Consider the following 10,550-nt stretch of genomic DNA (forward strand, 5'->3'; position numbering starts at 1 on the left):
TTTCGTAATCGTAGTTAAATCGATACGATTCGCCACAATCTCAACTACCGATCCGATCGAACTGTCTTGGATGACTGATGATAAATATTCGACCGATATTTTCTTACGTCATCTGTGTTGTTGGACGTTCCGCCCTCCACTGACTCGCGAATATTATTAATAAATAATAATTGTGCGTCGAGAAATGCGTGTTGGTGGGAAGATTTATTTCTGCGAGGGTTGTCTAAAAAGTAATATCGGTTTCGAAATGACAACGATAGAAATGCATTTTTAAACTCGTTCTTTTTATTTTATAGAATGTACTTAACTATACACAGGTTGCATAAGCATGCCTTTGCGGGTACAAATAAACGTACAACATAAAACTATATGTATTTTTAAACGCGTGGTCCATGCTATTTTCGTTTAAATAACTCGGTTCGCAGTCTCTACTGGTAGAAAATCCTCACGCTGGACAAACTTTACTTTTTATTAACGTTCCTTTCCTGTGGCGAAGATGAAGTAGAAAGTATGAGTATCGATAAAGTTAGTATTCAGCTAAGAGGTGGAACCCAGCCTCCAAAGGCTTTTTCTAATTGTCTAGCGACGGATAAACAAAGACGGTCCTGATAAGATGCAGCCATCACCTGAAATACAATTTTCGTCAGTTTAATAATTAATAATATTATTTAATTGGACAGTTACCTGAAATCCAATCGGTAGGCCGTCGTTATTCAATCCCATCGGGACATGCGTTGATGGTAAGTCCATCATATTACCGAATGCACAATAAATGGTGCAGTCGATTCTAAAAGGAATCAACCCTGGATAAGTGGTCGGTTGGGGAAACGTGGGGCACACGAATACTCCATCGCTACCCAGCAGATTCTGTAAATGCACTCGTGAAAATTCACTAAACGCAACGCGAGCTTGTCTATCGAATTAAATGTCTTCTCGTACGTTAAGTTTCGAACGAATGCCTTCTCTAAGCGTTTTATAGTGTTCTATCCTCGAAACTGGAACGAATCCGTGCATGTCGCTTAGTAGTCTAATAAGGGCGAGATCGAACGTACAATCCGACAAACCGAACATGACCTTTACAAGTCCAAGCATCGCACTCTTCTTTTCCTGCGGAGGTGTATTTATAATATTTATTGTGCACAAGAATGTTTTAAAATTGATCGTTACCTCGGGGTTTTCATTGTCGAAACATTCCTCAGGGAACTCGAGATTGCCACAAAAAGACATCAGGAATACGAATACGTCGTGTACCCAGTCCTGCGACAACTGAAACAGATTCGTGCCTCGAGTATGGAAACTGCGGAAGTGAAAAGATCAGCCGAATCCTTTTCCAGCAAATGGACTCTAATGAAATTTACTGATTTTTCTATAAAAGTATTACGTGTTGGACGCATGCACCGTTCTCTGCGAGGTAACGTGTCGCTTCTTTAATCGTTCGTCTTATGTCCGACGTAGTTGATTTTGTACCGCAAAAACTGTTGAAATTTTCCAGGTAAAAGACCCTGAGACTTTTCACGTCCACTGGCTCGTCCAGATGTAACGGTTTCTCGCACTTGGAGCTCAATATCTTGACAACCAAATGAAGATCTTCCGCGTATCGCGCCATCGGGCCGAGCACCAACATTCTTTGGAACGCGGGATCTTTCGACATTGGAAAGTGTCCCCTGATGGGAACAATGCCTGTGAACAAACAGCCATAAAAATCCACGTTGTTAAAACGAAATGATTACGCGCTTCAGAAAGAATTCTTCTTTTAAGAATTTTGCTCATACCGGGGGTAGGTTTATGACCAAAAATGCCATTGAATAGGCTCGGTATTCTTATGGAACCGATGAAATCCGAACCAATTCCAACTATAGAAGCCCCTGCGCCGAGTAACGCGCCCTAAAACAAACAGAAATAATTAACTTTGAACTTTATTAATTGAAAGTCATAAAATTTTATGGAAAATGAAATTTATTTCGGTCGGAATTGTTACCTCTCCGCCCGACGATCCTCCTGGTGATTTCCTCGTGTCGTATGGATTCTTAGTCGACCCGACAATGAAATTCGATGCATGTAATCCTGAGCACAGTTCAGAGGTATTGGAAACGCATAGGGGTATAGCTCCAGCGTTTTTTACAATTTCTACTACCGATCCATCTTCCGAGGCTTTCACTCCTTTCCTCTTCAAGTTGCCACCCGTTAAACTCATTCCTGATTTAAAATAAAATTCTTTTTCAATTACTCGTTAAACTTGAATGAAACGGCTTGTAATACCTACGGAGAAAAATTAAGAAAGAAATTGTACGAGTGACATACATATTGTACTTGTATCGTGAGTTTTTTTTACCAAATATACATACATATTTTTGTCAATGTGTAAGACAATCTAAAACTTTTAGTTTGATAGTAGTGGAGGGCAGCGTCGTACTTGGCTCTCTATGTTAAGGGTGTCACGCAAGAGATCCAATTACCGGGCATATAGCAATTAGAATTTAATCTTTAGCTAGATCGTTATATTGTTACAGTTTCGATGAATTTCAAGAGGTGAAAGTTTATATTATATTATATTTTGTACTTTCGTTAACTACATACTTGATGTTAATCAATGGAAGCGTCTCACCTGCAACGGAACAGCTTTCCTTGATGGTGATTGGCACTCCGAAAAGTGGTTTCTCTTTTTCTAAAATAATGGCGGTAACTTGGCCCGTCTTTAGCATCTCGTCGCAAATTTTTGCATCGTTTATAGCCGCCTCGAATCTGTCCTCTACTACAGCGTTCACGAAAGGATTCACTTCCTTAATACGATCGATGTATGCTTCCACCGCAGTCTGGCTGGAAAGCTTTTCACAGAGAAAGAACACAAGTCGTTTGTCACAAAACTCAACTCGAGATACCTCGACTCAGCATACGCTTAAGTAAGAAATCTTGCAAAAACTTATTGAATTTTTAGTAGGGAATAGAAATAAGACAATAAATATATAGTCTTACAAATAAGACAGAAAGTTGGATAATCTAGGGTTCGGTATAAACTAAGATTTTTACCATGCTCGCATGTAATAAAATAGAAATTTTCTTGTACAAGGATGCATTAATGAAACGATTAATGGTAAATGTGTACTCACTTCTCCGTTTCTAATCTTGTTGGCTAACGTGCTTGCGCTAACTTTTAACAGAGGATTCCTAATCGGTGGTATGTTCGGTCGTCTCCTGATGTGAACGAGCTTGAAGAAAGGACGGAGAATAAAGTACAACGCGTGCAGAAGCAGACTCAGCAAGTTTACCAAAATCATCTTTCCTATTGCGAAAAGAAGAATAATTCTTTTAAGAAGGTACTCTAATAGATGGATATTGGATCCATAATGAAAAGAAAATTTTGTGAAATTTTTTTACGGAAATACACGCTTTAAAACTCCCTGATCATATTTTAATTATTGAAAAGAAAGAAATTTCTTTTTTTTTATTATTATTCCTATGTATGACCATACATATGTATATTATTTCAGATATCACTTCTGATATATCTGGCAACGTATGACCATTACTACCGACTACTGCCAGCCTCTGCTGGCTTCTGCTGACCACAGCTTATATTTCCGACAACATATCACGATTACTACTGACTTCTGCCTGCCTCCGCTGGCCTCTGTTGACCGCTGCTGACCACTCCTGTTACTTCCGACAACGTATAACGATTACAACTTGCTACTGCTTGCCCCTGCTGGACTCTGCTGGCCCCTGCTGGCCCCTGCTGGCCCCTGCTGACCACCGCTTATATTTCTGACAACGTATAACGATTACTACTGACTTCTGCCTGCCTCCGCTGGCCTCTGTTGACCGCTGCTGACCACTCCTGTTACTTCCGACAACGTATAACGATTACAACTTGCTACTGCTTGCCCCTGCTGGTCTCCGTTGGACTCCACTGGCCACTGCTGACCACAGCTAATATTTCTGACAACGTATAACGTATGCTGGTCTCTGCTTGCCTCTGCACACCTCTGCTGGCCCCTGTTGACCACTGCTGACCTTTGTTGACAACTCCTGACATGATGTATATGTATTAAAGCTTTGTATAACGTAAATCTATGGCAATAAATAATATAATTGCAAAGAATTCTATGTGTTCTCGTCACTTTTACCTTTCTTTTCCTCTCCCCATTATTCCCTTAGTTATAAGAAACCGTTTCTCTACTTAAAACTGGAATTCCAAAGTGCCCGGAGCGTTTTCTGAAATGCCGATGACCTTGACCCACTTTCGAAACTGGGTCAAGGCCAAATCCCGATTCCCAAAGCGCCCGGAATTTTTCTAAAATTTCGAATGGCCTTGACCCACTTTCGAAACTGGGTCAAGGCCATCCGGATTCCCGAGTCGGCCAGAAGATTTCTAAAATTTTGAATGGCCTTGACCCACTTTCGAAACTGGGTCAAGGCCAAATCCCGATTCCCAAGTCGGTCAGAAGATTTCTAAAATTTCGAATGGCCTTGACCCACTTTCGAAATTGGGTCAAGGCCATCCGGATTCCCAAGTCGGCCAGAAGATTTCTAAAATTTCGAATGGCCTTGACCTACTTTCGAAATTGGGTCAAGGCCATCCGGATTCCCGAGTCGGCCAGAAGATTTCTAAAATTTCGAATGGCCTTGACCCACTTTCGAAATTGGGTCAAGGCCAAATCCGGATTCTCAAAGCGCCCGAAATTTTTCTGAGATTCGATGGCCTTGACCCACTTTCGAAATTGGGTCAAGGCCATCCGGATTTCCAAAGCGCCCGAAATTTTTCTGAGATTCGAATGGCCTTGGCCCACTTTCGAAACTGGGCCAAGGTCAAGGTCAAATTCGGATTTCCAAAGTTCCCGGATGATTTCTAAAATGCTGGTGAAGTTGCGAAGAAGGTGGTACGCATCTTATAGGTAAGAGAATGATTTCGAGAGGAAAAGGACGGTAAAAAATGATGAAAACACATAGAATACTTTGAAATTATATCATTTATTGCCATAGAATTACATTATACAAAACTTTAATACATATAAACATATTATATTACATTACATCATGTGACAAGTTGTCAGCAACGGTCAGCAGTGGTCAGCGATGGTCAGCTAATGTCGGGAGGTGTTGGCAGAGGTCAGCTTAGGTCGGGAGATGCTGGCAGAGGTCAGCAGAGGGTGGCAGTAGCCAGTAGTAATCGTTGTACGTTGCCAGAAATATAAGCGGTGGTCAGCAGTGGTCAGCAGCGGTGAGCAGAGGCCAACGGAGGCCAGCAGAGACATGCAGAGGCAAGTAGAGTCCAGCAGGGGCAGGCAGTAGCAAGTTGTAATCGTTATACATTGTTGGAAGTATCAGGAGTGGTCAGTAGCGGTCAGCAGAGTCCAGCGGAGGCAGGCAGCGTTCAGTAGTAATCGTTATACGTTGTCGGAAATATAAGCGGTGGTCAGCAGAGGCCAGCAGAGGCTGGGAGAGGCTAACAGTAGCCAGTCGTAATCGTTATATGTCGTCACAAGTAACAGAAGTGGTCAGCAGCGGTCAGCAGAGGCCAGTGGAGACCCGTTGTTCAAGAGCGAGAAGGGAAGTGTGAGCCTTTCTCTCTCGACTCCCACGAGACGGTCGAAATTACTTCGAGTAGCTTCGAAGAAAGAGGGCATATGTTAATTTGCCTTTGTCGACAATGCCTTCGGTGCACTTCACGCATCTCTGTAACGGGCCACTGATGGGGATTGCGCGGACATTTAAGTGGGCACTACTTAATAGTGATTGCACTATTGCCCACTTAATTGTCCGTCTAGCTTGCCCCTCACTCTATGGGCGGACGTTTAAATGGGTAGTTCCCTACCTAATTCACTGTATATCTATATATATCAAGACGACATCTACCACAAAACGCCCAAGTTTGTCGAGAAATAATTCATTTTTTGCGCACTAGATGGAGCACCAATCATTTACGATCGAAAATTAATGTTAATTTATTTATTAATACAAGAATAAAGTATTCGTTAATTTAGATCACTTACAAATGTTTCACAATTAACGCCACAGGTCCAAACTTATCCAGAAACAGTCCTATTCCTGTCAGAACACACCACTAACCAAAGCTTGACACTCCAACACATATTCCTAGATTCTACGTTTCTTTGAGCAAATAGACGGTTTCAAGAGTAACACACATTAATTTGAGACTGCATATGCGTCAGTTTAATTAATAAACACTGTCTAATTATTCCTGAAGACACCAGTAACCTATGCTTGAAACTGCAACACATATTTCTAGTCTCTACGTTTCTTTCAGTACCTACACGTTAACTTGAGGCTATATGCACATCAGTCTAATTAATAAACAATGTTTTAAGCTTATTATTATTGCAATAACTACAGTAATATCCACATAAGTGATTGCATTATTGCCCACTTAATTGTCCGTCTAGCTTGCCCCTCACTCTATGGGCGGACGTTTAAATGGGCAGTATTCTACCTAATTCACTGTATATCTATATATATCAAGACGACATCTACCACAAAACGCCCAAGTTTGTCGAGAAATAATTCATTTTTTGCACACTAGATGGGACACCAATCATTTACGTACGAAAATTAATTTTAATTTATTTATTAATGCAACAATACAGTCCTTAGTAATATAGATCACTTATAAATGCTTCACAATTAACGTCACAGGTCCAAACTTATCCAGAAACAGTCCTATTCCTGTCAGAACACACCACTAACCAAAGCTTGACACTCCAACACATATTCCTAGATTCTACGTTTCTTTGAGCAAATAGACGGTTTCAAGAGTAACACACATTAATTTGAGACTGCATATGCGTCAGTTTAATTAATAAACACTGTCTAATTATTCCTGGAGACACCGGTAACCTGTGCTTGAAACTGCAACACATATTTCTAGTCTCTACGTTTCTTTCAGTACCTACACGTTAACTTGAGACTATATGCACGTCAGTCTAATTAATAAACAATGTTTAAAGCTTATTATTATTGCAATAACTGCAGTAATGACGACATAAGTGATTGCACTATTGCCCACTTAATTGTCCGTCTAGCTTGTCCCTCACTCTATGGGCGGACGTTTAAATGGGCAGTATTCTACCTAATTCACTGTATATCTATATATATCAAAGCGACATCTACCATAAAACGCCCAAGTTTGTCGAGAAATAATTTACTTTTTACACACTAGATGGGACACCAATCATTTACGATCGAAAACTAATGTTAATTTATTTATTAATACAATAATGGAGTACTCAGTAATTTAGATCACTTGTAAATGCTCCACAATTAATGCCAGAGGCCCAAACTTGTCCACAAACAGTCTCATTCTTGTCAAAAGACACTGTTAACCTGTGTCTTGGTTTAGCGATGCCTTCTGACAGGAATATAACTGTTTCTCGATAAGTTTGGGTCTTTGGCGTTAATTGTGAAGCATTTACAAGTGATCTAAATTACTCACTACTTTATTGTTGTATTAATAAATAAATTAACATTAGTTTTCGATCGTAAATAATTGGGACACCATCTAGTGTGCAAAAAATGAATTATTTCTCGACAAACTTGGGCGTTTTGTGGTAGATGTCGCTTTGATATATATAGATATACAGTGAATTAGGTAGAATACTGCCCATTTAAACGTCCGCTCATAGAGTAAGGGATAAGCTAGACGGACAATTAAGTGGGCAATAATGCAATCACTTATGTCGTCATTACTGCAGTTATTGCAATAATAATAAGCTTAAAACATTGTTTATTAATTAGACTGACGTGCATATAGTCTCAAGTTAACGTGTAGGTACCGAAAGAAACGTAGAGACTAGAAATATGTGTTGCAGTTTTTAGCACAGGTTACCGGTGTCTTCAGGAATAATTAGACAGTGTTTATTAATTAAACTGACGTATAGAAAGTCTCAAGTTAATGTGTGCTACACTTGAAACCGTGTATTTGCTCAAAGAAACGTAGAATCTAGGAATATGTGTTGGAGTGTCAAGCTTTGGTTAATGGTGTGTTCTGACAGGAATAGGACTGTTTCTGGATAAGTTTGGACCTGTGACGTTAATTGTGAAGCATTTATAAGTGATCTATATTACTAAGGACTGTATTGTTGCATTAATAAATAAATTAACATTAATTTTCGATCGTAAATGATTGGTGCCCCATCTAGTGCGCAAAAAATGAATTATTTTTCGACAAACTTGGGCGTTTTGTGGTAGATGTCGTCTTAATATATATAGATATACAGTGAATTAGGTAGGGTACTACCCATTTAAACGTCCGCCCATAGAGTGAGGGGCAAGCTAGACGGACAATTAAGTGGGCAATATTGCAATCACTTATGTCGACATTACTGCAGTTATTACAATAATAATAAGCTTTAGAGAGTGTTTATTAATTAGACTGACGTACATACATATAGTTTCATGTGTATTATATGTGTATTACGTTTGACGTGATGTGAAACCATGCATTTGCTCAATGAAACGTGGAAACTAAGAATATGTGTTGCAGTGTCAAAGAGGGAGGTTAGCGGGGTGTTCTGATAGAAATAGGACTGTTTCTGGACAAGTTTGGGCCTTTGGCGTTAATAGCGAAGCATTTATAGGTGATCTAAAACACCGAATACTCTATTGTTATATTAAATAGAAATAGGCCTATTCCTGTCAGAAGACACCGCGAACATCACCTCTTGACATTGCAACACATATCCCTAATTTCTACGTTTCTTTGACCTACGTATCGTTTACGTATATGTATTAATTTAATGTTTCGGAAGCTTGCGAGGAGCCTTGGTACATTACTTGACCTACATTTGGTTCGTTTAAACTCCTTAACTTGCTTTTATCGCTCTCGTTTGAGTTTCTTATCACGATTTGTGAAATCGAAATGCAAAGGGGCGTTCTTTCGAGAACGCTGTAGGTCTATTGCCAGTTCGTGCATCGATGATCGACGATCGTTAATTGTTACGAGACAGGACATTCACGCATCGTCATCCGATAGAGAATGCTATTGAGAATACGTGTACCCATTTAATTGGATCGAGCAACCAGCCTTTTAGTTATCACGTACACTAAATATACATAATAATTTGAAAGAAAATGTCTGTAATCGGTAAGAAATGCGTGCTTCGTATCGGTCGAGAGATTAACCTTGCCACAATAAGATCGACTTCCTGTTTCAATAACGCCACTATTTGCTTGTTCAGCAACAAGAATGGCATAATTCCATTACGAAATAAAGTTATTTATTTATTTACTTTAACGAGTAGGAACTCATTTGTTAGGAACACATTAATAAACTAAATAGTTGACGTTGGAAAAATTCTATGGTTAAACAATGCGAGGAAACGATAGCTAACGATTATTACCCTAATGTTGGATCTAAAATCGTTCGTTGTGAAACTATCGAAAGTTGATACATATTTCTTTTCTAAACAAACAAACTCAACAATTTTTCTATTCATATTTATATTCTATCCTATTGTCGATTCCTCGAACGTGTTTCACTCTCTGTCGCGTATCGTTACGTAAAAGAATAATTGTTGCTCGCTTATTCAAGTTTCTGTTGTTTTCGAAACGACCGATTCGATTTACTTGACCTCCGGATGTTCGTTCGAATGAAATTTTCATCGAATGGAAGAATGCATTTTGTCGGTCGAGAAATATGGAAACGAAATAACTTTCCGTAGATGATGGGTGAAAAAAAAAACAAGTAGAAAAGAAAGAATCCGATTTGTTCGTAGGAAACTTTTCAATAAAATCGACGAATTTGAAAATACACGCATGCAATTGCGTGGGATAGTATTCGAGTTGGTTATCTGATACTACGCATATTCTTAATAACATTTTCTATCCGAATGAATCGACGTTTAAGAGTGCATGCGTGCATTTCACTATGCTGTAGAGTTGCGTTTAAATTCACAAATATTTTGAACATCGTGGTTTCTTATTATTTCCGATTTAGACTCTCGGTATACGTGATATATAGGCTTGGTTTTCTCAAATATTACAATTCATTTTTACAAATACTAATGTTTTCTAGAGAAATTAAATCATAACCAGATTAGGACTACGTGTATAGCTAAAATTGCTTCTATACGATAGAGTAGAAGCTCGATATTGACTCTCGTGTAAAAAACTAAGAAATAAATCTTTTTCATATTCGAAGGTTTAACAATTTTCCGTAGGAAATCTATGGACGTATTCGATCGTACCTCGTGCTTTTCTCTTTTCCTTATACGAATATATGAAGTTGGACCGCTTCGGGTTTCCCGACGAGATTTCCAAACACTGTTCCCACAAGCAAAGGCGATATGTACTTTCGCCCGATTAGATTTCTTTATTCGCGCATCCAAGTTATCACGACCGAACGATCACCGATAATATCTTCTTGGCCCGTCCGAGTATTCATTCGACTTCCTTCTTCCACGGAATCTGAGAACCCACTGACAGGGAATTGTGGAAAGCGTGACCATTTCACGATCACCGCGAGGTTTGCCACAAAGAACACGACGACTCTAAGCAGAAGGGTGGATTTACCTTTACTTACAAACCATTTAAATATT

At 39.3% G+C, this 10,550-nt stretch overlaps 1 protein-coding gene across 2 annotated transcripts; it reads right to left on the reverse strand.

Annotated features, from left to right (window-relative positions):
* Positions 1-347: 347 nt before the first annotated feature.
* On the reverse strand, positions 348-10,477 carry LOC143340656 (fatty-acid amide hydrolase 2-A-like). 2 transcript variants are annotated; one of them, XM_076762868.1, is made up of 10 exons: positions 5,991-6,395; positions 3,108-3,280; positions 2,606-2,825; positions 1,979-2,196; positions 1,773-1,884; positions 1,382-1,680; positions 1,168-1,266; positions 940-1,107; positions 685-867; positions 348-626 (listed from the first exon to the last, which is right to left on the reverse strand). In XM_076762868.1, the coding sequence occupies exons 2-10, from the start codon at positions 3,273-3,275 to the stop codon at positions 534-536; spliced, it is 1,560 nt and encodes a 519-aa protein (XP_076618983.1). In that variant the 5' UTR covers positions 3,276-3,280; positions 5,991-6,395; the 3' UTR covers positions 348-533. The 2 variants fall into 2 exon arrangements, with proteins under 2 accessions (XP_076618983.1, XP_076618982.1); XM_076762867.1 differs by lacking the exon at positions 5,991-6,395 and adding an exon at positions 10,200-10,477 and having other exon boundaries at positions 350-626.
* Between the last annotated feature and the right edge of the window lie 73 nt (positions 10,478-10,550).

This window comes from Colletes latitarsis, chromosome 3, assembly GCF_051014445.1.
Source record: "Colletes latitarsis isolate SP2378_abdomen chromosome 3, iyColLati1, whole genome shotgun sequence".
Taxonomy (NCBI): Eukaryota; Metazoa; Arthropoda; class Insecta; order Hymenoptera; family Colletidae; genus Colletes; species Colletes latitarsis.

What these genes read in the sequence shown, in the direction of transcription:
- LOC143340656 (XM_076762868.1), bottom strand. Translation starts at nt 3,275, where the DNA reads ATGATTTTGGTAAACTTGCTGAGTCTGCTTCTGCACGCGTTGTACTTT. An exon ending in TCGACAATGAAAACCCCGAG is followed by an intron (nt 1,108 to 1,167) that starts GTAACGATCAAT and finishes ACACCTCCGCAG; the next exon opens with GAAAAGAAGAGTGCGATGCT. An exon ending in GCATTCGTTCGAAACTTAAC is followed by an intron (nt 868 to 939) that starts GTACGAGAAGAC and finishes GTGCATTTACAG; the next exon opens with AATCTGCTGGGTAGCGATGG.